Source organism: Typha latifolia, chromosome 14 (assembly GCF_019914945.1).
Source record: "Typha latifolia isolate L0001 chromosome 14, TyphaL0001v2, whole genome shotgun sequence".
NCBI classification, from domain to species: Eukaryota; Viridiplantae; Streptophyta; class Magnoliopsida; order Poales; family Typhaceae; genus Typha; species Typha latifolia.
In genome coordinates this window covers 898,226-923,594 of record NC_133099.1, presented here as the reverse complement: position 1 = coordinate 923,594, position 25,369 = coordinate 898,226, and the positions used below count along the sequence as shown (strand labels likewise).

At 37.3% G+C, this 25,369-nt stretch overlaps 4 protein-coding genes and 2 non-coding genes across 6 annotated transcripts; all 6 read right to left on the bottom strand.

The window, feature by feature from the left end:
* Window positions 1-1,407: 1,407 nt before the first annotated feature.
* Window positions 1,408-4,853, bottom strand: LOC140800882 (ATG8-interacting protein 1-like). Its single transcript, XM_073155788.1, has 3 exons — window positions 4,740-4,853; window positions 2,979-3,829; window positions 1,408-1,788 (listed from the first exon to the last, which is right to left on the bottom strand). The coding sequence occupies exons 2-3, from the start codon at window positions 3,810-3,812 to the stop codon at window positions 1,684-1,686; spliced, it is 939 nt and encodes a 312-aa protein (XP_073011889.1). The 5' UTR covers window positions 3,813-3,829; window positions 4,740-4,853; the 3' UTR covers window positions 1,408-1,683.
* Window positions 4,854-5,285: 432 nt separating this feature from the next.
* LOC140801402 (uncharacterized) lies at window positions 5,286-6,868 on the bottom strand. The gene has a single exon (XM_073156506.1). The coding sequence runs from the start codon at window positions 6,572-6,574 to the stop codon at window positions 5,594-5,596; it is 981 nt and encodes a 326-aa protein (XP_073012607.1). The 5' UTR covers window positions 6,575-6,868; the 3' UTR covers window positions 5,286-5,593.
* An 887-nt stretch (window positions 6,869-7,755) lies between these two features.
* LOC140801403 (puromycin-sensitive aminopeptidase) lies at window positions 7,756-19,646 on the bottom strand. Its single transcript, XM_073156507.1, has 34 exons — window positions 19,545-19,646; window positions 19,278-19,382; window positions 18,604-18,699; window positions 18,475-18,513; window positions 18,052-18,192; window positions 16,650-16,725; window positions 16,368-16,444; window positions 15,670-15,783; window positions 15,521-15,595; window positions 15,124-15,231; window positions 14,827-15,039; window positions 14,670-14,731; window positions 14,127-14,154; window positions 13,964-14,050; window positions 13,835-13,860; window positions 13,447-13,510; window positions 13,261-13,341; window positions 13,083-13,130; window positions 12,954-12,988; window positions 12,835-12,912; window positions 12,664-12,700; window positions 12,509-12,565; window positions 12,141-12,250; window positions 11,980-12,060; window positions 11,406-11,589; window positions 10,408-10,556; window positions 10,182-10,320; window positions 9,956-10,102; window positions 9,182-9,263; window positions 8,927-9,102; window positions 8,733-8,843; window positions 8,530-8,646; window positions 8,312-8,383; window positions 7,756-8,044 (listed from the first exon to the last, which is right to left on the bottom strand). Exons 2-34 carry the CDS (start codon window positions 19,353-19,355, stop codon window positions 7,964-7,966), a joined length of 3,069 nt encoding a protein of 1,022 aa, XP_073012608.1. The 5' UTR covers window positions 19,356-19,382; window positions 19,545-19,646; the 3' UTR covers window positions 7,756-7,963.
* A 1,040-nt stretch (window positions 19,647-20,686) lies between these two features.
* Window positions 20,687-23,732, bottom strand: LOC140801256 (rRNA 2'-O-methyltransferase fibrillarin 1-like). The gene is made up of 4 exons (XM_073156272.1): window positions 23,620-23,732; window positions 23,356-23,534; window positions 23,135-23,230; window positions 20,687-21,002 (listed from the first exon to the last, which is right to left on the bottom strand). The coding sequence occupies exons 1-4, from the start codon at window positions 23,633-23,635 to the stop codon at window positions 20,985-20,987; spliced, it is 309 nt and encodes a 102-aa protein (XP_073012373.1). The 5' UTR covers window positions 23,636-23,732; the 3' UTR covers window positions 20,687-20,984.
* Window positions 21,588-21,661, bottom strand: LOC140801522 (small nucleolar RNA snoR60). Its single transcript, XR_012111470.1, has one exon. It is a non-coding gene; the product is annotated as a small nucleolar RNA snoR60 (small nucleolar RNA).
* On the bottom strand, window positions 22,074-22,145 carry LOC140801521 (small nucleolar RNA snoR60). Its single transcript, XR_012111469.1, has one exon. It is a non-coding gene; the product is annotated as a small nucleolar RNA snoR60 (small nucleolar RNA).
* Window positions 23,733-25,369: the final 1,637 nt, after the last annotated feature.

Genomic DNA, 25,369 nt, shown 5'->3' with positions numbered 1-25,369 from the left:
TTAGAAGATATAAAGTGGTGGCGTTTACTTTAATCCAAACTACAAAGCATGCCTTTTGACTTCAGACATAAACCTCTCAGTGTTGTGTGTTAGGTGCATATGAATATAACTCTCAGGACCACAACACTGTTACTAGATATAGACCAAAGAATGGGACTTTTATGACGCCTTATATTTAGTCCTAACAGTAAGTAATTGTAATTGGGTGGTGTGTCTCAATCTATACTAACAACTAGTGTCTCATGGTGAGTTGTTAGCCGCTGCTCCATAAACTAAAATTCTTGCAATAAATATTCAAAGATTGTGATTTTGATGAGGTTAGTCTGAGTTTTTGAAGAAAATTAAAGCTAAAACAGTCCTTCCCCAGTGTGGTATATGGGATTAGTCAAGAGCATAATTAATTTTATGTACCCTAATTAATATTTATTCTTGGGTCCCTTGAGGATTTGGATGCATCCAAACGGCAGTGTCATATCAATTAGGGACTGAAGACCTAATTCTAACCTAAAATGCTGCCCATGCGGATAGGGACATCAGGATGGTAGTAAGCACACAGGTTATGCAATGAAACAGAATAGGACTTCTAAAAGTTCATATTAAGCTGCCACTTAAGACATCCATTTGAACTTGGTGTCATCTATGTTAGGTTACATCAAAGGACACATGGCTGGATTATGTCAAAGTTAATCGACTTAGTTTTCACATGAATCCATCCACATCTCTATCTAATTACTGCCTATCTTTATCTAAGCAAAGTAAAATTTGATGCAAAGAAAAAGCACCTTGGCATTCTTGTATTTTTAGGATAAGACCATTAGGCAAGTAAAAACACTAGTTGATAGCAACTAGGAAAGCATGGTTGTTGAGGCCTACATGGCAGAAGCCATGGCAGACATCTCACATGCTGCTATTGAGACCCGAGTGGAGGAACCTATTATTTGATTGATTTGGTGCCTTAAGAAGGAATCATTTGCCCAGGCATCACTCAGCTATATGGCTTTCGGCTCAATGTCTCTTATACCAAGGAGGAGATGTTGGTATAGCACCTTTATCAATTGCTAATGTGAGGATATGAGTTCAGAACTTTACTGTGTACCTGAAAACTTTGCAATGAAAATAGGCATGCAGCTTAACTCACTACTATACAAGATATCATGTTTGTGTACATGGAGAACAAAAATGAACCAGCATGGTGAATTATATAAAATTTGCAACAGATAAAAGCAGGCCCTTCCAGATCCAGATGCATCTGCAATGTTCAGTCTTATCAACTTAACTGATCAACAGTTTTCAAGGCTTTATTCAGTTAAAACCATCAGCAATTCTCAGCTGGGGCAACCATATAAAAATCATCAGCTGGGGCAACCATATAAGTATCATCAGCTAAATTCACGAGGCCCTTGGTAATTTATGATTTAGACAGTAATTGGAATAATTATTTAAAAGATATTTACATATGATAATGACAAGGTCAGAGTCGATATTTACAATACCTGAGCTCACAACATCATGTGAAAACATAACAATATCTTGTAATTAAAGTCAACAAACTATAGCAGTTTTCATAATCCACCAAGCATGAAATAGATACAATTGGCAAGCCCTTCACAGCCCTGCAGAAATTTCTCTTTCCCTGCTTTCACTTGAAATTTTTCGTCAACATCATCATCAGCAACAGACACCTTATTGGCCAAATGCTGCATCTCCACGGATCAAGGGAGTCCGCTGGTTCCCAGCAATCAAAATGCTTTTAAACCGGTTAAATGGTCCCATCATAAAGCTCACCTTCTGTCAGCATAACGGAATTGTGTCAGCAAATGAATGCCAGTGATGCGAGTAATTGATTGCAGTAATAACATTAGTCATGCATTGAAAGAAAATTGTACGACCAAAGGAACACTAATGTAATATGTCCTAAATCCTGCTGCATCTATATACAGATATGTGGAGAAATTTAGGGTAACCCATTATAGCTGCCATCTATTGCCCAAATTCTCATGCTGGCAAAGGTCACATAGTTTTGATGTACAACAGTTGGCACCAAAGCTATCATATGGCAAGTTCAAGTCACTGAAAATGCTACTTCAAGAAAAAAAAAACTAAAGAGTTTGTTTCTTTAAACAATACTTCTCACCTGGTGAAAAGAATATATGCTGCAAAATTAGAAGATACCAGTGTAACTGCCACTAGAAAGAGATACCAAACAGAGTGACACATGAAGTGTTTGTTGATCACAGGAAAGAAACTAGGATTATATATTCTATTGCCATCAAAATGTCAAGAACTAACAGTGCAATATCTCTTGCAGGATTCTATTGCCTGAAAATTTTGGTATCCCATGTTAGAAATCCAAGAAGTACAGTGACAAAATCAAAGAAACAGAAAAATCAGCCAACAATAAAAATGGGAGTAACCTACCTTAGATAGTATACCTAAAGAAAATTATCAACCATTCAATCAAAAGAAGACTCTACCCCTAGAACTACAGCTATTATGAAGCCAACAGTTAGAAGCTACAAGGGGAACTGACAGGAGTCAGGCGCAAATTCAGGTTCAATTGGACGGCAATTTCTATCTCTAGATCCCAGGGTCCTAATGTGCATTCCTCACGACAATAATAATGCATTTGTATCTCCAACACATCCAAAGAAAATGGGCAAGGTTAACTTAAAGCCTGAGCAAAAGACACTTAGGAGTATAATCATCATTGGTTGTGCCTTTGACCTAGGCTAGGCATTACATGTGCGCCTTGGAGCATCATCCAACCTAGAGGCACCTTTGTGTCGCACATTATAATCAATTGTCATTCTAGCTGGAAAGCTATTGAACGTCAGGTGGATATACTGAGAAAGCATTATACATATCAATTTAATTTATAGTACAAAGAAAAGCAATCAAATAACAGTCCACTGACAAAAGGATATGAATGACACCTTGGAATTAATACTCTAGATAATTCTTAATAGAGCTCAATATACCTCATTGTTGATGTCAAACTGCAGTTTAATTTGCTGAAGGTGCAACTTTTCTCTTTGCCATCGTTTCCCCAAAACTACAATACCCACTAAAGCAGCAGCCACAAAGACTGACCAGAATGTGTTTGCTTCTTTTGCATTATTATAAAAAATTACAGCCTGCCTCTTCCACCAAGCTTCACAGGGAAGGCCAGAGCTCTCATTTCCATCATCTTCCTTCGGAACAAAAGCATCAGTAGAATCCACAGGAGAATCTGGACTTGCATAACAAGGATTAATGGGTTCAACAACACCAACACTCTCACTAGCATGAACTGACCTGCTTATCTCTGATTCAACATGAAAAGAATCAAATCCAGAAGAGACGAGCATGACTTGTTCTTCCCCAACCAAGTTCAATCCTTGCAAAGTTTTGCCATCTCCAAACTCCATCTCACCAATGGAGAGGCTCTTTTCCTTGTCAAAAAACTGAATCCCATGTAATTCATCGTCAGATTTACTCTTATAACTTTCTTCACAGGTTTTCTCTGCTTCATAAACTCCCATTTCAGCAGAGAGGACATCTTGTTTACAGACCTCATTCTGGACCTTCTTGCAGTCAGTTTCTACTAGAAGGTTCGTGTGTTCATCAGTCGGTAATAGGAAGTGACCGGACATGAACATTGCATCAGAAGATTCATGTCCTTTTGCAACATTCTCAGAATCCTTATTCTCATCTGATTGCTCAAATCTTTTGGGGCCAGGAGAAGCAGCATATGTGGATGCAGTGAGAGACACAACCTCCCAGTCATTTCCTCGGGGAGAGATCTCCTCAGCTTCTTTCTCATTGTCAGTCATCTTTCAGAACCTATCCTCTGAGACAATGATCAGGCATATCAAAGATAACACTTGAGAAACACAAGGAAAAAAAATAAGTACTTTTTTTCTCCCGCCCAACTCACTTAGCAAAAATAAATACAACTAATTTCTTTTGACACAAGCACTGTGTTTTGTTTCTTAAAAACAGATAATCTATATTCTATCAAATAAACATTTAAGGATGAACTAGGCCCAGATTTTAAAAACAAATTAGATCTTTTAGTAAATATTAGGTCGGCATGCTTCTTGCCTGGTAAGGGCAGAGAGAAGCAAATTAAAAGACATAAATTACTTCACAAACTAAAAATCTAAAGAACACCCCAATACAGAAAGAAGTCCAGCAAACTAGCATGGAAAATATACAAAGCGAGCATTAGAGGAAACATGTGTACATCCAAATATTGCATCTCGGGAAATAAGCTTAAAATTGAAACATATTAGCTATTAAGATGTATCATAAGTAAAGCACAGGTATTTAAACTCCAAAATGAAGTCCAAAAGGTCAAATCCACTCGTTTCACTAGCTTCATCCATAAGGACAGGTACATACACAGATAATGGAGGGAATTAAACTTTGATCACAATAATCGATGCAATAAACAAACAACTAAATCTAATCCTGCAGAAAATTGGATCTCCTCAAAACAGAGAAATTCTTCTACTAAAGTAGACCAGCAAGATTACTACCAGATCAGAAATGAATCACTTTAGACATCCTAAAAGCACCCAAATCGCCAGATGGGCCGATTCAAAGACGCATCCCAGCACTAAGTTACGATAGACCAAATCGTATATCATGAGAATAAAACCCTAAGAGGACCAAAATCCAGGAGAATAAACTTAAAAAACGAAACTGCAGATCCATCAAACATCCAATTTAACAAATCTTAAAGTTCAGAAGATTACCTAAGAGACTCGATCTCGCAAGCGAAAGATGAGAAGGGACAGAAACCCTCGAGTTCGTTTCCTCGAGAGCTCGCGAAGCGAAGAAATCGTGCGAACAAAGCAATGGAGATATCGAGGTGGCGTTTTATTATAGCAAATGTACCGTAACTGACTCGACCGGTATTTCCCCGGTAAGGTTACCGGCTGTCGACGGTCGAAAGCGTTTACAGAAATGGGCCGTACTTATTGGGCTCGGTCCGATGTCCAAGCGATTCCTACTTTTACCCTCATTTTAGCTTGTTATTTTTCTCAAATAGATCGCGAGCCTGTAAATTAATCAATTATGTTTATAGAAAATTTGAGCTTTTGACTCTTATACTCAATTACTGGACTATAATGGTCGAACTATTTCAGACTCTTACTTTTGAAGGTTTTGAGGTTGCTTCTAAACCTAACGTAGATTAGGACATCTTAGATTGTCTTATTTGAATGTATACAAAAAAGAATAGTAAATTTAAAATGATATATACCGATAGATAATTATATTTATATATATATATATATACATAAAAAAGGAAATGCTATGCTTTATGATGAAAGTGATGCTATCTTGGCATCCGAAAGCAATACACAAACTTGAGGATTATTCTTTGTCGAAAGTCACAAGCACTTCCATAGTTCTTATAGACAGGAGGTATCCATGTCATATGACAATAACTCCTACCTCATTCAACCAAACCTTATCCTTGGTGAAAAAGAAAGAGGAATCCCAAATTAGCAAAGCATTCAATAATACTCTCTTAATTAAACAACCAATTTCCAATGTCCAGGCTCCATAAGATGACAAGTTTATTATTTCCTCCATTTCGAATCTCTCAGAAGTCATCACCTCCGTAGTCGCCGAATCCTCCGTCGTCGTATCCGAGATTGTCCTCCACCTTCTCCGCCGCATCGTCCGCGATCTTATCCTCCACGTAATCAACCCCCTCCGCTAGCGCCAGCCCTCCCAAAACCCCCGCCGCCGCCCCCACCGCCAGCCCCGTCCCCATCCCAAACTTCGATTTCTTCTCCTTCGTCGGCGCAGATCCGTACCCCGATGTCTGTCCGTACGGCGCAGATCCGTACCCTGGCGCCTGCCCGTACGGGGAGGCCCCGTACTGGTAGCCCGCCGGCGCGGGAGGGGCGTAGGGGTACCCGGCCCCCGCCGGCGATGGTGCGGAAGGAGCGTAGGGGTACCCGGCCCCCGCCGGCGATGGTGCGGAAGGAGCGTAGGGGTACCCGGCCCCCGCCGGCGATGGTGCGGAAGGAGCGTAGGGGTACCCGGCCCGCGCCGGCGCCGGCTCACCGTAGCCGTAGCCGTAACCGCCGTAGGAGCCCTCACCGCGGCGATCCGGAGCGGATTGGGCGTAGGGCTGCGGCGGCGCATAGCGATCGTAGTACCTCGCCGGCTCCTTGATCGTGATCTTGACCTCGAGCTTTCCCTGGGGCCTCCCCGAGGGACGTTTCAGCTTGAGGCTCCGCGCTGACTTGGCGCCAACGCCCACGTCGTCGAGGACCTCGCGGATCGGGATCCGCGCCGAGCCGACGAGCGGCTTGACTCCCTCGGCGGCTTTGGCATGGACAACGTCGACGTAGAGTACCGCTTCCTCGAGACGGCGATCGGGGGGGAGGGGGATGGAGAGCTTCTCGTCCCAGACGGGGCTGACGTCGTTGTCGAGATCGGCCTTGGTCGAGCACTTGGCGCCGCCATCGACCCACGCCACGGCGTACGGCTTGAGATCGCCATGGCGCCAGTTCACGTTCTTGAGGTCGCGCGCCGAGCCAATCGTGATCTCCACCTCATAGCGTGAACCCATCTCTCTCTCTCTCTCTCTCTCACGGAGAACTGGGAGAAGAGTAGAAGAGGAAAGGAGGACGGTGGTAATTTAAATGTTGTTCGGATTATTTGGATTAGACGCTGGAGTTAGAGATAATAACGAAAATGCCATCAGTAATTGGTGATAGATTAACATACTGGGGAAGGATTCTAGTGGGGAGGCGTGAAGACCAACAGATAATACTGGTGGGGGTTGGGTGTAGAAACTGAATTGGTCGCCGAAATGTTTCAAAATTTCGAACAAATAATTGATGCTTATTAATGAGTAGTTTAAGTACATATACTTGGTTTGGTAGTTTAATGTAATCAATGTAGTAAGCTTAGATGAGAGAAGACTATGGGCTGCAGAATAATAGGAATCGAAATGAAGGAGTTCTATGGAAATTTACATCGACAAGAGAATCGAATTTATTATAGTTACTTGGTATAGGCTTCGTGAGAGAGAGTTTACCCAATTCGACCGGTCAACATTGGGATGGTAATTGCGCAATTTCTCAGCAGAACTGAGGGCAGAATAGGAGAGAAGAAGTGGGATCGCCCAGCAGGCGCTTGTTGACCGAGTCAACGTTCACAGAGGATTCGGTAAGAGATGAGAATGCTGACCGCTGATTGTTGGTGACGTAAATGAATCCGCTAAATGGATAAAGCGTGTATGTATGGAATAGATGGGCTCTGACAACTTAAAATATAACATTCATATGGGCCCTCAACTGCAGCGAAAATATCGACTTTCTGGTAATTAGAACTTTTTTTAATAGACAACTCTTTATACACAAATAGATTAGATAATTGAACCTCACCCTCACTTACAGAATTAAAAAGAAAAAATCATATTCTAGTATAGCAAATATATATAATCACTTATTTCAATACTGTTCTTTTCCATTCCATCTATTACTTTTTTTAAGTAGACCAATCAACCCTGCGCCAATTAAAACCTCTATCAAGGGCTAATAAAACTCGACATTGAGCTGCAATGGTAACCTGAGAACCATTTATTTGGATAGAGCACCTGATCATTTCATTGGCGCAGGACAAATCCAACTTTATAATTAGTTCTCACAATTTCAATTGAGGTGTCTGAGTGGCTATGATAAAATGTTTATACTTATGATTTATGGTTCCCACTGTTTCTTTGGAAAAAATAATAATAAACAGCAATTTAAGTAGAGGTGCAACACATAATCGGACTATGGATTGTCCGCTATAAACAAGATAAAGTCACATACCAATATATCATTCTTTGTTCTTGCCGCAAAGTTTCTGTGGGAATGTACGTTAACTTACATGCTAAGCTTGCATATCACATTGCTATAACTGTATAAAGATAGTAACAGTGCCATCACAAGTTGCATTTCCCGAAGACCTTTTATGCTGCCAAGCTTTTAGAGGCGATCTCATAAACATTCTCAGATAGCCCGTTTGCCGAGATTATCATCTCGAGCTGCGCCTGTAAAACAAGATGATGTAGAGTTAAACTAGAGTTAATTATCACAACACTTTAAAACATGCGCACATGCCCAAAATTAATTTCCTCCTGGGAGAACATTGATCCAGGTCTCCGTACTTTATTTCATCTCAATATTTAGATTGAAGCTATATTAACTTTCCTAATGATTTTTGGCGCAGGCAAGGAAATCACTGACGTTAGCAGAAAATGGCATAACATAAGAGGCTGAGCTGCTGAAGCATATTTATCTTCAGAATAACAAATCACCTTAGCAAGATTTTGTCTTGTCTCATCAAAGCGCCGCCATCTTGAGAAGGCTGACACCATGCGAGAGGCCACCTGGAATCAATTCCAATAGGAAAGAGGCACAAGGTAGTAAGAGGTTATTGAATAGCAAGGTAAAGGACTTCTCCAAGAACAAAGGTAGCAGGATAATATACTAAGACCCATTTTGGCACTTCTGAGTTCTGTACTCCTAAACAAACCTGAGGGTTTAGTTTGTCCAGTTGCATCACAATGTCACCCAAAATCTTGTAGCCCGATCCATCTTTTGCATGGAAGTTGACAGATGATCCACAAAATCCTCCAATGAGTGAGTACACCTGAATCACAAGCAAAAGTGGTAATGTTGGTCCAATCAAACTGCCTATATGGCCCAACAATGTCTATTGTAATGGGCATATCTTACCTTGTTTGGATTGCGCAAGTCAAAGGCAGGGTGAGTCAACAGCTTCTGGACATTAGCGACATTCCCAGGAATGTCTGACATAGCTTGAAGAGCAAACCATTTGTTCACAACCTATAAAAACAGGACAGAAATTTAAAATGAGACAAAATCTTTGCGGAGAGAAATGTCATTCAATATACAAGCAGTATTCTTACCAAGAAGTCATGCTGCCACTTCTCATAGAAATCAGAGAGAACATCATCGCGGACTTGACCTGGATTTTGGGCTAAGGCTGCTAGAGCAGCAAACTGCTCAGTCATGTTGGTAGCAGACTTGTACTCATGCAAAGCAAGTTCAGTAAGCTCTGGTTCGTCGAGTGATGAAAGATAGACTGTATGTAATAATGGATAAAATATATTAGGTCTAAACTATTCCATTCCCATCCTTGAATATACAATGAAATAACATACCTAGACAGGTATTTTTCAGAGCCCGACGAGCCATATTAGGATGGTTGAACACATATGATTCAGAACTTCTATTACTTGTAACCTACGAGTAACAACAATTCAAGTCAAATTTAGAAAGGGGAGAGAAATATAATCATCACTCCTATAAAGATGAATTAGGCAATAAACCTCAAAACACAAAGAATGACTACTGATCGATGCACATGAAAGAACAAAAGGTCAGTATTGTTTCCATCAAAGGTAATCATCTGCAATTTTACTTAAGCTCATTATTGAATCCTCCTGTGTTCTCACAAAATCCTCCTATGAAAAATAATGACAAAGTGGCGCAAGTGTAATGTATTCGTTAGAGAAGAGAGCACTTAAAGAATAAACTATTAAGGTGTTCAAGATATTTGTCAGACATTTTATTATAGACTTAGAAGTCAGGACTGAAGTCAGTTGCAACTGGCAGGCATTTATTGAAGTTGGGAATAGTCATAGTATGAGATTCACTGATCAATGGATCACATATAATGAACTAGGGATTAGCGCATATGGAGTGTGATTCACAAACGGTCAGGTTAGTAACTCTTATTTAGAAATGGTATCACTATAAACATCATGCTTTTGTACGATCCAGAGAATTACAGATGCAGACTACATCTAACTACCACTAACGTAATTAATAAGATGACTGACTACAGATACATGCAAACCAAAAGTTCTTATCACTAATCCAAAAGAAAGGAAAAATAAGGAACAATGAAAGCAGAAATCAGCAAAAAGACTTACAGCAGCAAGGAATTCTTTTTTAAGTTGGAGGGCAAGCTGCTTTTTAATGAAGGTACGAACAGCATGCACCGAATCAGGATCTGCAACAACCATCATGTCCATGATCTCCCCTTCACCAGGCAAAGTAATTGCCTTTGCAATAAATTCCTAAAGATACCAAATAATTTAGCCACATCAGCAAACTTGATTTGGAGGTATGAAGCTTACAACAAAGAATTAATATTACTTTATCTAAGCTTGAATTGCAAAGGATGCTTCTGAGCCCCTCAACAAAATTTGGATTCAGAACCAATGGTTTATCTTGCTGAAAGTCAGCTACGAGACTGAGCATCAGTTTCCGTGCCAATACTTGACCAGCCTCCCATCTAAAGAACATTTATACAAAGAAATTTCATTAAAATTTTAAAATAAAATAATTTATTGTATTAAGGAAAAGATATAATCAGTCCCACCTGTTGAACTCATCAGAATCATGTGCAAGTAAGAAAAACAGATCACTGTCCGTCAGATCAGAATCAAGATGAATAGGAGCACTATAACCCCTCAAGATTGACGGAATTGGCCGCTCTGGTACATCAGAAAACACAAACTCTTCTTCCTTCTGCATAACAAATAGGCAAGTTCCACAAACTTAAAGAGCAAAGTATTGGTATCTCTTAAGCTGCTGCCTCAATTTTAGTCAGAAGAGAACAAGTGGATTGGTAGGCTCCAGTAGTATCTTTTACGTTACGAGAATAATTGAAAATTATCTTCTTATTGAGCTTTAAACCTTATTTAGCTTGTTACCCCTCATCAACACATACTGTAAAAGTTGGTAAGTATCACTCAGCACCAACGAGTTCACATCATATAGCACCAGAGAAACTAAACCTTACTATCTAAGCATCCAACATAATATGTCCAGTTGGTAAGAAGCAGCAAACTCTCATCTTGATGCTGATGCATAGAAGTTATAATATTATAGGTGTTTTTCCTAAAAAGTATAAATTGAATCTCCGATGAGTCAATTCTTCTTAACAAAAGTTACCTGAAGTTGTAAAAGGGGAATACTCAACTAGTAAAATGGTAAACCAAATGACAAAGAAAAATAGATCAAATGTTAAAAAAAAAAATAATATTAAGATCACTACGTGCAACACTGCTCAACCAGTAGAAAGGTCAACCACATGACAAAGAAAAACAGATCAAATGTAAAAAAAAAAATAAAGCTGAATCTTCATATCACTATTTGAGTATTTTCAAATGCACAATGTTGCACGCTCTACAGCATAGATGTTGGCTCCAGACCAGGAGCGCAGTTTGGATAGTTTTAGTAAAGTGATATTTATAAACTGTGCCAATATTTCAAAGGATGTCCACAGAAGGTACACCATGTAGAGGAGCATTTTTGCAATCTAAGGTAGAAAAAAGTTAAGAAGCAGAACTCCCTAATCCATTATAAATTCCTGACCTTTTTAACTTGAAGCACTGTTGTGAAGACAGGTTGATTTCCACGTTTGACTGTCTGCAGCATTCCATCATTGTAAACAGAAGTGAGGGGCATGTCTTTTCCAGTAGAGTCAAGGAGCCCAACAGCAACTGGTATGAACATTGGTTCTTTCACTTGTTGCCCAGGAGTTTGAGGCACATCTTGACTGGTAAAGTCAGGCAATTAAAACAAGATGGCCAATAATATTTAAGCCACTGAAGTGGCTTTCATATCTCTGACATGTGATATAGAATAATAGAACAATGTGAAAGACGCTATGTGCCAGAGGAATGGAAATTAACTCACATGAATTGAGACATGCAAGTGGAAATTAGAAAATATATCAACAAAAATCAAGTTGTTGAGAAATAAGCAGATAAAGCATAAGACGAGCAGAAAGCAGGAAAACTCAAGATGCCCGTATCATTATAGTCATAAAAATGGTTACAATTGTGCCTATAAAAAAATACCTTGTGAATTGGAAAAATTATTCGCAGAAACAGACAAGAAGAATGGGCTGTGGATGCAGAGAAGTGACCAAGAGATTAATGAATACCTGAACTTCAAACAAAATGTTCGTGCATCAGGATCATAAGAAGAAGTAACTTTAACGCTAGGCGTCCCAGCTTGAGAATACCTGTTGTGTACATCTTTCCCAATAAGAACAAATTTGTCGCAAGTTGGAAAAGAAAATGAAAAAGGAAAGGTCGCTACTACCATAATAGAAAGTTCGCAAAGTCCGCATCATTTGCATCACGCATAGCAGCAAAAAAGTCTTCGCAGGTCACGGCTTGTCCATCATGTCTTTTAAAATAAAGATCCATTCCCTGAAGTATCATATAAAGTCAACGGCCAAGAATCAGATAACAAAGAATTCTTTGTGCAAAATAAATCAACATTGGATTTGATATGCATTTAATTGTACTTTACATTAGAACAGCATGGTTAGTATGGTATCAATGTGAAATTTTGTAAGAACATATCTATTAGTTTCTATACTAGATATTCCAAAGGAGGTAGAATTTGTAGATCTAAAAATATCGACCAATCATACAATGAATGTCTTTAGGAATAAAAGTATGTACCTTTCGAAATCCTGAACTCCCGAGCAAAGTTTTGTACATTCTAACAACTTCAGCACCCTATATACATGTAAAGGACATTGTCATACTTTATTGTACATATAATTCTAGTTCAATGAAATAGAAAGGAACTGATGTAACAGATGAGTCAGACGAACCTTCTCATACACCTGCAATGAATACAACCGCAGCCATGAAATAAATGAGCCATCATGAGTTCAGATAATAAAAAAAACAAATGTCAAACAAAGTACTACACCGACATGGCTGGATAAGGAAGAGGAGAGAAGACATACCGTCACTGTAAGTGCAGCAAGACAGGATATTAAACAAGATTCATCAAAGGAACTCTCGTGTTGAAGACAAGAGAAACAAAATAAAGTAAGAAAAAGTCATTAAATCTTGTGCTGATATTAAAGGCTTCATATATAATTCTATGACATTAAACAAAGAGCGGCACCAACCAGTATAGAAGTTGTCCATCTGCCAATGGATAAAAAAAAGCACATCAAATCCCATGATTTCAGCAGAAATCAATGAATTGCTAAATCTTTCCAAAGGATATTCAAATGATTACCTTAATGTATGAATGTGGCCGAACAGGGTGTGCCATCGGACCAGCATCCTGAAAGTAAAAGAACACCATCAAGAAGAAACCATTAGCCCAACTATTTGGGGGCAGGACAAAGAGTCCCAATGCACAAGGCTGTGATATTTTCAGAGCACATAGAGGATAACACAGAAGAGAATAGAACCTGTGGAAATTGGTAATTTCGAAGTCTTGAGACATCAGCGATCCTCTTAACTGTACGGCTTCCCATGTCAGACGAAAACTCCTGCCAAACTCTTTTTTCTCAGAAGAGTAAACCAGGCATCTACAGCACTACAAAATCATAGAGGAATAGTATAATGTGCAAACAAGATACTAGAGAAAGCATAACCTGATCTCTAAAGACAGTTAATCCTTCTTTTAGACTTAGCTGGAACCAATCACGACATGTCACTCTGCAAAAATATCGGTACTCAAAACATTTTAGTTATGCATTTGGTATTAATCAGGCAACTATATTGAAAAGCCTACTCTAGTAAGAAGGTTGGCCTGAATCAGGATGCTGTAAAAGACAGCAAGATTGGCTTATGGAAGTCTATGCTCACATATTATCCACATATACAAGAATTTTAGTTGGATTTACAGTATCCATAACTATGATGAGAATGGGAAAAATGAGCAATCACACATATAAGCAGACACAAGCCAAAGATAGATCTGATAAGAGAGACCACAAGGATAGTATATAACTATATACATAAAATACTAACTGTCCATACCTGTTACCCGTCCAGTTGTGGAAATACTGCACATTAACCAGGTCAAGAACCATATTAGCATCAATCCAGAAATATAGGGAAGTAAAATATATTGCATAGTCGAAGATTCTTGTCTACAGAAAAATCTACCTCATGGCCAATCACTCCCAGAATTGCAGCATAGTCTCCATCTGAAGCAGTTTCAGGGGATGCCAGTACAAGCTTTGAGTTAAATAACTGTTGAGTTGTATTTTAAATGCCCTCAGTAAATTGTAAGACATGGAAGTAGGTTGATAGTTTCAGAAATTCTTACATTCAGGCTTTTGTTCTCCATGGCCCCCCTGAAAACAATAAAATACCAAGTTTCAACCATCTGCGTCTTCCTAACAATAAAATATTGTGCAGCTAACTATTTGAATCTTATACCAAGGAACATGAATAGGAGGATACCAATGCTAATTAACCCACAAAATGTTTATTATTATACTCTTATTTCTAAGAAACTTGGTGATAAGCTAGACCAATTTAATCACATGGGAACTCTGTAAATTCAACCTATGTTGAGCATAATACAAAACTGGTGAACTTTCACCACCGACCTTCCAACATTAAAATTAAGTTAAATAAAATTAAGGATTGATATATTAATGAATTAATAAGTATTTTAAGCAAGCTACTCTCAGTAAAAGCACTCTTTTTATATACAAACTAAGGGTAACATGGCACTGACAATATGTTAATGTTATACGTTTTTAATAATCTTCAGGATCAGTAGAAGTATCACAACATAACATTATCTCTGTCCCCTAGAATGATAAAGCTTACAATATGCTAGTGTAAATATAGCAAATCTTACATGTTAAAATCAGGAACAGCAACAATGTTGAACAAATCAAGATCATATTCGAGACCAAATACCTGTTACATGATAGAAAGGCAGAAAGTTGCATCAGAATCTAATAATGGCAGTAAACTATAGAAGAAGTACAAACATGAAAAATAAAGAGACTAACTTCTTCGTCCCACTTCATAGCTGCCTTTAGAGAGTACATAGCATGAGCAGTTTTTGGTACATCCTGTGCAGGGGTCCAGATTCTCAATATTACTTTCCGGCCAGAACAAGTCACAAATTCGTCATCTCTGCTTTCTAATTGACCGGCAACTAATGCAAACAAGTAACTAGGTTTCTTGAAGGGGTCTTCCCAGAGAGCATAGTGTTTTCCATCCTGCAGATTATAGGGCAGTTTATTGCAAGGTAAAACTGTGTTACTTGAAGGTTACCTTTATTTCATACTTCATATTGAATTTACCTCAAGATCCCCTTGCTCTATGAGATTCCCATTCGACAACAATACTGGATAGAGTGTTTTATCAGCTTCAATTCGACAAGTATATCTTGCCATCACATCAGGGCGATCCTGACGAAGCAATGATAAGTCAAAAGAAATTGCCATAATTTTATCAGCTTCATAATTTCATGCCGACAGAGAAAATGGTTAATCAATTAAATTCACTTCCGCTTGGGTGTATAGTTCCTGCTTTATTGCACAAGTCACTAGCAGATGTAAACCAAAACAAGCCAACTAAATAAATATCACATGCAAACTGCAAAGTGAGCTCGATGGTATGCAATATCCTTCTATAAGCTAGAGATATTGATGGCATGACTAATGTTCACATAGTAGCTTTACAATTAGCAAGCATTACCTGATAAAAGGTAATTTTCCGAAATCCTTCAGCCTCACATTGGGTACAGAAATTGCCAGAGGACTTGTAAAGCCCCTATGAATGAAGTAGAATATCAGTATTCAAGTTCAGAGTTTTGAGTCCAAGAAATATAACATTATAATTTGTACCTCCAATGAAGTATTGTTTTGGGGATATATCTCTGTGACAATTTCCAGCTTAAATGCACTAGTGGGCGGAGATGACAGAGTCAAATGATGTGAATCTTGTTTATATTCTGCATTCTACATACAATAAAAGGAGACAATAAGAACACTTCAGATAACAAGTTGATTATTTACTTCATGTAAAGCTAGAATAAAGCATCTTTCGTGACAAATTTAGTGAACTCATCATGCCAGACATGGCAGTGTCTGTTATGCAATCTGGTGAACTCATTATCATAGGCTTAACATTAAAAATGATCATTTTACTGCTTCCACATACAAAGTGAGAGACCTTATTTAGAAAGCAGAATACACTACCTAGCTGATAATGTCCAGGTACATATGATGATACAAAATAACAATGCCCCCTTATGTTAGTTCAAAAATGTTGAATTCTATCAAATTAATCAATTCACTGCGTGCAGCAACCAGCGTGTGGCCGGAGTAAATGATAAGGCAAAGATTTACTCATAGGTGTACAATACAAATATCATGAATTATCCTAAAATATATTTTGTAAACATCTCTCTGGTCAAAATAGCAGGTCAACTACTGGTTCTAATTACAATTACTTTCAATTTTTATAGCACTACAAGAAAAAATGCAAATCTTTTACTTGTAAAGACTAAAAAGGAATCGCACAACAGTTTTAAAACCACCACCTTCAGCTCCTTGTCATCAACTTTAATTGATAACAGCTTAAGATCATGCCCATGAAGAACAAGCGGACAAGAAATACCTGGTAGGAAGAAAGATAATAAGACCATTTTCTAGAATTGACTTCAGTTGTCATAAAATTTTTGACATTGGATTATCAAGAATGAAGAGACATAAAAACAGTTCAATAAGTATCACTTGAACCTGCTAGTGAACCCAAGAGTCCTGGCGATATTAAGACAAATGATCTAAAGAAATCCTACCGCTGAAAAGAGAACAATATTTACCTTCAACTCTGGGGAAAACATATATTTTCGATGATACTATGGTTTTATCTTCACCAAGTTGGAATCCTAAATCCACCTGTACAAATTTAAGATTCAAATAGAAAATTAAGCCGACTTAGAATTGTTATAACAAATTAGAAGGACCAGTAAGTCAACGATGAACATAAAGAAAAGTATTAGACAATTTGATATAGTTCCAAACCTCCAGTATGTAGTCCAAACTCAAGGTAATGGCAAGATACACTTGTGCTGATCAATGTGGTTAGGCAGTTGTAATTATTGATCAGCTGTGCTATGCTAACTTAAAGTACGATGGAATTCATGTTTAGGATGACATCACCCAAATCAGAAGCCAGACCAAACCAAGAAGGCAAGGCAAAAACAGAATTTGCATCAAAGTACCATTTGATTTATTGTGTTTTCTCCAAGGATGTATCTAGCATGTCCTTATAATAATTTAAGTATTTGTGGAAACATCAACAATTTGCATGAGGGCAAATAAACGCATAGATCTCATTTCCTAAAAATATTTCAGTAAAAATGTCATGAAAAAGTTGATGGCAGAGCCCTGTCCCATTCTGAGGTCCCAATGCTGGTGCACAAGCTTTTGCTAGTTTTTGCCTACCTCCTAAAGGCAATCTTGTTGATCCAAAGAAATTGGCAGGCAAATCTTATCAAATTACTGTATATCTAGATTCTCTGCCATGTTTCTTCATGAGGTAGCAGGACAGATTCACAGAAATGCTCCTGACAGAAAAGGTGGAAGGCCAGTCATCTTAGTGGCTAATGTCAACATGGTGGCCTGGCATAAAGGGTCCATATAACTTTATACAAGAAAAATCAAGTCTCCCCAGGTTTTTGGAGAGCTCTCCTCCAACATAGATTTAGTATTCTTGTTTTTAGTTTTGTTGATATAGGTTTCAGCTAGAAGAAAGATGAGCAACCCCAAGAGTATTATCGAAGCAAAACTTGAAGTGAAATAGTTGCCTTGATATTCTCATGTTTCACAAAAATTTGGACCCATCAAAGCAACATACAGAAAAAATAATAAAGAGCTAGAAACCCCATCTGGGATAAAGAAAGAACACAAACCCACATCAATAATCAAGATCCAAGAACGAAAATAGGCTGCCCACATAGCAGTCATACAGCACCATAATAAATAAAAAGATCATCACTTGTCTTCTTAGATCAGTCAAGGATAATAGAGGCATCAACTAAGAATATCCAGCTACTGTGTCAAAGAAATAATCAGGCTTCATGTAATCCTTCAAGATTCAAGTAGCATACAGGTGAAGATGCGTAACAGTCATACAGCAACATAATAAAGAAAAAGAACCATCACTTCACTTCTTAGATCAATAGAGGATAAGAGAGGCAGCAACTAAGAATATTCAGATACCGTGTCAAAGAAATAATCAGGCTTCTTGTAGTCCTTCAAGAAAATCTCCTTGGGAGTATCCATTTCAGGCTCTTCAGTTTGAGCAGGTACTGGTGTTGTTGCAACTGAACAAATTAACTTCTTGCGCACAAACTTAACGTTCTGGAATAATAGCATGAAATCAAGAGGTCAACAGAAAAATCACCATAGTTAAGCTAGATTAGCCAATAAATGTTAAAAGGTGAGGTACACTTCCTAATAGTAACATGATTCCCATGAAAGGTGTATAATAAAATACTAAAGCAAGTAATGCCACTAAGTGAAGCAAAATAGCCTAAGTCTCCTCTAAAGAAACATCATTTATCTGCAATTAATGATCCAAAAGTTGAGAAATTTTAGAAGATTGCCAATTGAAAGTGATAAAAAAGATGCAAATAGACTCACATGCGAAGATGGGGGAAGCAGAGATGTCCTTCTTATATCCTACATTCAAACTGAGTAAGATATATGCCAAGTTACAATACAAAGAGAAAAGGAATGCCATGGCCAACAAAAAAAAAGAAAGAATTTAACCTCCTTCCTTGTGGTCAAGGAATTGCTAGAGTAATCCTTTGTCGAGTAATTCTTTATTGACGAATCTATAGACAAGCTTCGCCGTCTATGATGAAACTACAAACAGTAACAGAGAGAACTATAAGTACCGTGGATTAGTAGTAAAAGGACATGTCATAGGAAGGCAGAAAATCAAACAAATTTGAGGATCTAGCAATCAAGATGCAGATAGTACAAAAGCACGCAATAGAAAATATCTGCATTTCAGAAGTTTCATGGTAGTTACAACTTAAAAACACTAAGGAAGTATTTCTTCTCAAAGTACATATATTACACAAATTATTCTGAGACTACTTCTGACATACAAAAAGAAATGCAACAAAAAGGACATTAAAAAAACTTTTTTTCCTACATATAACAACTTAAACTACAAATATATCAATAACAAGTGAGTCTAGGCGCCTACATTCAACAAGAAAATAATCTAATTCATGCAGTCTTTCAAATCAGCGAAGATACTGATAACATCAGACCTCAAATTAACTCAGATTTCAAACAATCACATGTGCTACCTAAGGACAAGTGTAGCATAAATATCCCAAAAAGCACCTCGCAAAACCAGCGCAAAACTAAAAAAAAAATGTCCATTCAACAAGAAATTCCATAAAACCAACTAAATGGGTTCAGATAATCACATGAAATGATGAGAACATTCCCAGAAATCCTGTCGTTACCAAACTCGAACCTTTGCACGGAACTATCAAACGGGCCATTTCGGATGAAACCCCGGTCACCTATCTCTGGTAGAAAGAATCGAATCATTCCCCCATAATTACACAAACAAACAGAAACGATCCAAAAGCGTAAAAACTTCGATCGAAGCGTCACAGCAATGTCATGAAACAAAATTTGATGAAAAGTTGTTATAATAGACAATCGATAACATCTTGGAAACGAGATACCTCGATCGCACTGCGTAGAACGAGGAGATCTTTTCCAAGTAATGGTAGTAGCGGAAGAGATAAGAAGAGGGGTTTCCGAAAAGCTCAGCAACTGGATGGGGTAAAAGGCTGAGAAGGCGTATATATATATATATCTCGGGTGAAGCGAGGTGCGACCCCTGAAAATGTTTGATATGACCGATATGTCCCACCAGTGGAGTTCCCCTAAAAATATCTCACCCGTTTAATTTCCCGTTCCTGCCCTTCGAGTTTAGTATTATTACCTAAAATGCCCCAGTATGTTTAAATTAGGACTTGATTTGTCTAGTAATTTTAACTATTTGCAAATTTTTATCATTTTGCACCCTACATTTTCTGTTTATTTAGGTTTTACGCTATCATTTAATATCCTCAATATGGAATCCCGCATTTTACATTGAAAAATAGAAAGTATCTTTCTCAGGGTTCTTTATGCATTAGAGCTGTTATTACATAAACAAAAAGTAACATCTAGGGGCTGTTGGTATGGTGTTTTTCTTATATTTTTTGGATCATTCTATGGAGTATGATGTGTTACATTTTTGTAAACATATATAATTCATAAAAGTCTATATAACTAAACAAATGGAACATTTGCATTAAAAAAAAATTTAATTTGTAAAATAATAAAAATAGACTCCAGTGCAATCTCTAATATAAATTATGTATATTTTATTATAATATATATTAGTTGTAAAAAATAAATATATTCAAGCCCAATTTATTATTATTGAAATCTCAAAGCTTGTTTTTGCAAATAGCCCGTAATCAAAAAACTTGTTATAAAATACAAAATAACAAGCATGTGTTTAACAAATGCAGTATTTTAAAATAAAATCAACTAAATAATCGATTTGCTCTTCTAAAAAAATATCTCTTAATACACATGTATCTCTAAATATTAAAAAAAAAACTCTAAATGTAAGAAATCAAACAGTCCATAATCCATTGTAAATCTAAAAATACTATCAAAACCTGACACTTTCCTGGAATATTGACAAAGGCAACCATCTCGATTGTTTCGAAAAAGACTCTTATCCTGTTTTGAAGAATTTAAAAAAAAAAAAAAAAAAGCAAATTTTGGTAGCTTGAATCCAATACTAAACCAAATTTTAAACCTTGTCTATGATACTGTATAACTATACAAAGGGAGTGCCAAAAGTGGACCTCATTTTTTCTTTCCCAATCATAAACAAAACTTCTCCATACATCTCCTGAGAAATCCAAGAGCATTAATCATCTTTCACTGAATGCTATGAATACAAGTAACACCTCTAGATGGATCATATTGCCATGCTGCCTATGCAAATCCCAAACTGGCTATTTTTTGCTTCTTTGGCATCCGACACAGCCATGATCGCGGTTAAAGGGTTCCGGCGTTACTTGCTCCGAGGGCTTGAATTGATCTGACTTGCAGCTTCTTTACTTCTTGGGCGAATACTACCTCAACAGGAATAGTGGAATTAATGCAACATACCCATATTTACACAACATAAAGCATCCACCAAGACTACTTACAGTATAGATATTACAATATCCAACGCCTACGCATAAGGTTCAGACTTCAAATACCGGTCATTTAATGCTAAGAGCCTAAGATCTTTGCATGTAATACCAGTCATTTGAGCAATTTGAATATCATTATAAGCATTAGATGGCTCATACCATCATAAACAGTTGATACACCCTTCATGCATTCAGAGGTTGCACTTCACCAGGGACAACTAGGGAGCCAACTAAGTCTACGTTCAGACCTCAAACACTGCTTTCTGATTGTTTTCATTTTTTTTCATTGTTAATAACTCACTTCCAAGTCATAAGTAAGCAAGATAAACATGGGAAACCGTCTATTGATATCAAGAAAGCATGAAAAATTTAGTGTAAAAAGAAAATATATCAGTATGTTGAAGTGAGATGTGAAAATACTTGACGGTTATGATGGTCTAATGTTCAAATTTTCGATAGATAAACACAAACGTAAAACATCAAGTAGTGTGCTCAGAAAGAAACAAGTCATAAAAGAAGTGCATCAGAAACTCGATCTACATCATCCATCATGATGTCCTCAAGGGGAATCCGAGTAGATTCATTATATGCTTGTTGTCCAAATAAAAGTATATAACATAATAAAATCCTGAAACTTATAAATTTACTTCAGCTTTTGATGCTCATAGGCCCCAAATGAGGAGTAAACAACAACGGTGTCTCATCTTTCAGCCAACTAGCCAACAAACTAATAGAAAGAAAAAAAACTTCAGCTTAATAAATTTACTCTTTTTCAAAAGGAAACCTCTACATGGCAACGTTTAGTTTTGTCAACAGAAAGATTGATATTGATGTGAAGGCAATAATACATAAAAGAACGAAACTCCCAAGCAGTGTGGTAGGAAAAAAAATCATAATTGAGAAGTCAAAACGTGAATAAATTATTGTACAACATGAATACCTCGAAATTAAAAATTGCTTCTAAAGCTAAAAGACCACAAATAAAGAGGTGGAGGAAAAGAAAACAGCATCAGAAACTCAAGTTGCATCATCCATTATTGTCCTGAAGGGGAATCCGAGTAAGTTCCTCATATGCTTGGTGTTCAATGAAAACATACTGACATTGCAAAACTTTTGCAAATATGCTTGACATTACATGCCCATATGCCAAAAAAGACGTTAAAGGAAAAGAAAGAAGAATGATTATAGATTTTCATGAAAAACCAACAAATGATGATAAATCCAGTAGCAAAGTAACTTCCAATTTATGAATCAACTCAACTGCAAAAATAAATAGCAAAGGGTTCAAAACAAACTGAATTTCAAGAAATTTTCATTTAAAACAAAAGTCCCAAACTTCTTCAGAATTCACTTTGCTAATAATGATATGATGTGACAACAAGTTGTCATTTATTCTAAGAGGATTAGAAATTTTATGCATTCTGACAACTTGAAGATATTTCTCAAGTTTATTTTAGTTTTATAGAGTGTGCTGACTTTAGCGATATTTTCTGTATGTGACAAACCGGATATTGTAAAGTAATTAAAAAAAAAACTAATCCTAAACAAAACAAAATAGTTATACCAACCAACATTCTATATCTCGCAGGATGTCTAGCATCTTCAATTATAGGAATAACATTTGTCCGCTTCTTTGCCATGTTAACAAGGTCCCTGCCACTTCTATGAGAAAACTCAACTGTAAAAACCGCCCATGTCTGCCAAGTGACACAAAATAAGACAGATCCCATGAACTTGAGACTTCACAATATTTACTGCAATATAGAAAACTTACAGGCCCAACAATGTCAGATACATGAGAGACAGTAGTCTCTAATGCAGCTCCAAGGTACAGCACTCGAGTTCCTGGAGCCTAGGTATAAACTAAATGAAGCAGCTCAAAGCATATGGATAGGACAGGGTCATGTAAAGTATAAACTAAGCAAGAAGTCGAAATATAACTGTGCAGAACGATGCCTTTGAACAAGAAGCCTCGTCATTGCAACATATGAATTTAAAACAGCCATAACTCAAAATTTTCCTTCGATAATCAGCAAAGGTAGAAAAGAAGAAGAAAGAGAGCTTACCATCCAAACGTTATCAGCACCGCCAATATTAGCTGCAACTAACTTTGAGCGAAACGGGTTCCACACCCTGTACTCGGCCTTCGTTCCATCCTCATTCTACAAACAGTAAGAGCGCCTTGATAAAGAAAATGCCAAACTAAACGAACCCCGAATCAATAACGAAAATGCTTAAGATAAATATAAACATGCACAAAAAAAAGCCTTTTGGGCCTCTTGCTCACCGGAACAGAGATTCGCGTCTCACCATAGACAGACTCACCAATCGCCATATTCTTAGTACAGAGAGCATTCTTCTTTTTCCCTCCGCAACGAAGGCCTTCTCTTCCTCCTCCTATACCCCATCGTCTTCCACCACCACCACCATCAGCTCGACCCCTGAAACTTCCACCTCTTCCACCACCTGGAAACAAGGAAAAGAAGGAGAAAAACTAAAAATATCGCATCAAAGTAAGCAAAGAGGTAACACTAGACTCAATTGTACTTACCTCTCGGGAGCCTCATTTTCTGCTCTTATTAGGTTAGGCGGCGAAGTACTTGAGGATCTGGGGAAGAAGGTGAATGTATAACTAACAAGTGAGAACTGAGCAGCATATAGGGTTTAATGGTGTGATTTTTTATATCGAAATTGACGCTGGGTTATATACTTATATATTGGAAGGCGATCTCTTCATGGCGGCGGTTAGATTTCGCGTTATCGTGGGAGCGTAATTTGGTTTAGGGGTTGACCCATCTTTGATTAATTCTAATCTCTTAAATCTCTCTTTTGCATTTTAATTTTGGAACTCGTAATTGGAAAAAATAATAATGGTTTGTATGGAGTTACAATCTCAAGCGCTCAAACCCTGCTATTCTGTGAGCATTATGAGTGATATTTTAGTAAATTTTTTACGATAGCATTAGATGCAAATGGTTTGAACTCTTTTTCTTAGAAGAGACGATCTAAGTATGCTCTCGTTCGTTTATGTCCAACTCGACGTGTGAAAAACATGCGACAATAAAAAGGAATTTAAAGTTAGTCTATTATACACAAAATTGGGAAAAAAAAACTCATAGGTTGTTGGATAAGACCGAAAAGTAGCCCATCCAAGGTTTTATAGAAAAATATTTATATGAGAGCTAATTATGGAATTTGGGCTCCTAAAATATTTTTGTATTATTTTTAAATTAATTGAACCTTAGCTCATTCATTGGGTCAACTTGTATTCATTGGGTCAAACTTGAATATGTTTGAATTAGGCTTCGAGATCAAACTAGTTTGAAATATGAAATTCAAGAGTCTCCGCGTTTGATCTATATATTAAAAATAGCTAATTTTCTTTATTTAACCTTACAAGTTCCTTTTGGACAGACTATGCACTATCGCAGGTATGCTCTCAAGAAATGCTTCAGTTGAAATCTCTTCTATTTTTTAACAGCTAAGAAGAAATAATCTTGTGACCCATCAAGTACTTATTCGTCTAAGATTCGGTTTGCCATCTGATTTGCTCAGAAATAGTATTGTCTAGAGACTCATTTCATCTAATATTTATAAGATAAAATCTCACTACGACATCATCAATTCTTCGATGTCAACCCTCTTTTGCCTGAATTTAAAAATAAAAAAAAACCTCTCTTTTCCCTTAGTTTTGGCATCTCAAATTCTCATCCCAGGTTATGCATCTCAACATACTCCATGCTATAAAAACCTCTCCATGAAAGGCTTTACTAGTCTTCCAAACTTGCACCCTTGGAGTTAGTTAAGCACATATTCTTCTAATGCAACTTTACTCTCCCGGTCATAAATTATTTCCCTTAATAGATTGACCTACTTGGAAACCTTTTTCTGCTCCTAGAGAGCAGTATTCATCTCGCCCAAGTTGTACAAAGTCATGGACATGCTTATCGCCATCATCTTTTGTGAAAAATGTGGAGGTTGTGCAATGCTAAGACCTTCTAATTCAAGGTCTTTGCCCCATATAAGAATTCTACTAAACTCTCTATCTTTTGGTAGAAATGGAAATATTATTGTTCGTTTAAAAGCACAATCTCATCCACCGAATTCTTGGCTCTTTTTTACTTGTAATTCTCTCTACCCACCACTCACATTTATCCTTCTTGTTCATTCCTTTTACCTTGATTAACTATGAGTATTTATGTTAATTATAGACTAGACAAAAAAGATAACTCTTAGTATACAAGTTGGACAAATAAATTGACTATAATGACCACAAATTATACATATATAACACTCTAATA

Bases quoted from the DNA above. Each gene is read 5' to 3' on its own strand.
- LOC140801403 (XM_073156507.1), bottom strand. From the start codon at position 19,355: ATGGCCCGTTTGATAGTTCCGTGCAAAGGTTCGAGTTTGGTAACGACA. The intron at 13,861-13,963 runs GTAGATTTTTCT...GTTAATGTGCAG, and splicing joins TGGGAGTGATTGGCCATGAG to TATTTCCACAACTGGACGGG. The intron at 12,251-12,508 runs GTACATACTTTT...ATGATACTTCAG, and splicing joins GGAGTTCAGGATTTCGAAAG to GGAATGGATCTTTATTTTAA.
- LOC140801256 (XM_073156272.1), bottom strand. The intron at 23,231-23,355 runs GTGAGCAAGAGG...TACTGTTTGTAG, and splicing joins AGACGCGAATCTCTGTTCCG to AATGAGGATGGAACGAAGGC.
- LOC140801402 (XM_073156506.1), bottom strand. From the start codon at position 6,574: ATGGGTTCACGCTATGAGGTGGAGATCACGATTGGCTCGGCGCGCGAC.
- LOC140800882 (XM_073155788.1), bottom strand. From the start codon at position 3,812: ATGACTGACAATGAGAAAGAAGCTGAGGAGATCTCTCCCCGAGGAAAT. The intron at 1,789-2,978 runs GTATATTGAGCT...TTATGCTGACAG, and splicing joins AGTTTGACATCAACAATGAG to AAGGTGAGCTTTATGATGGG.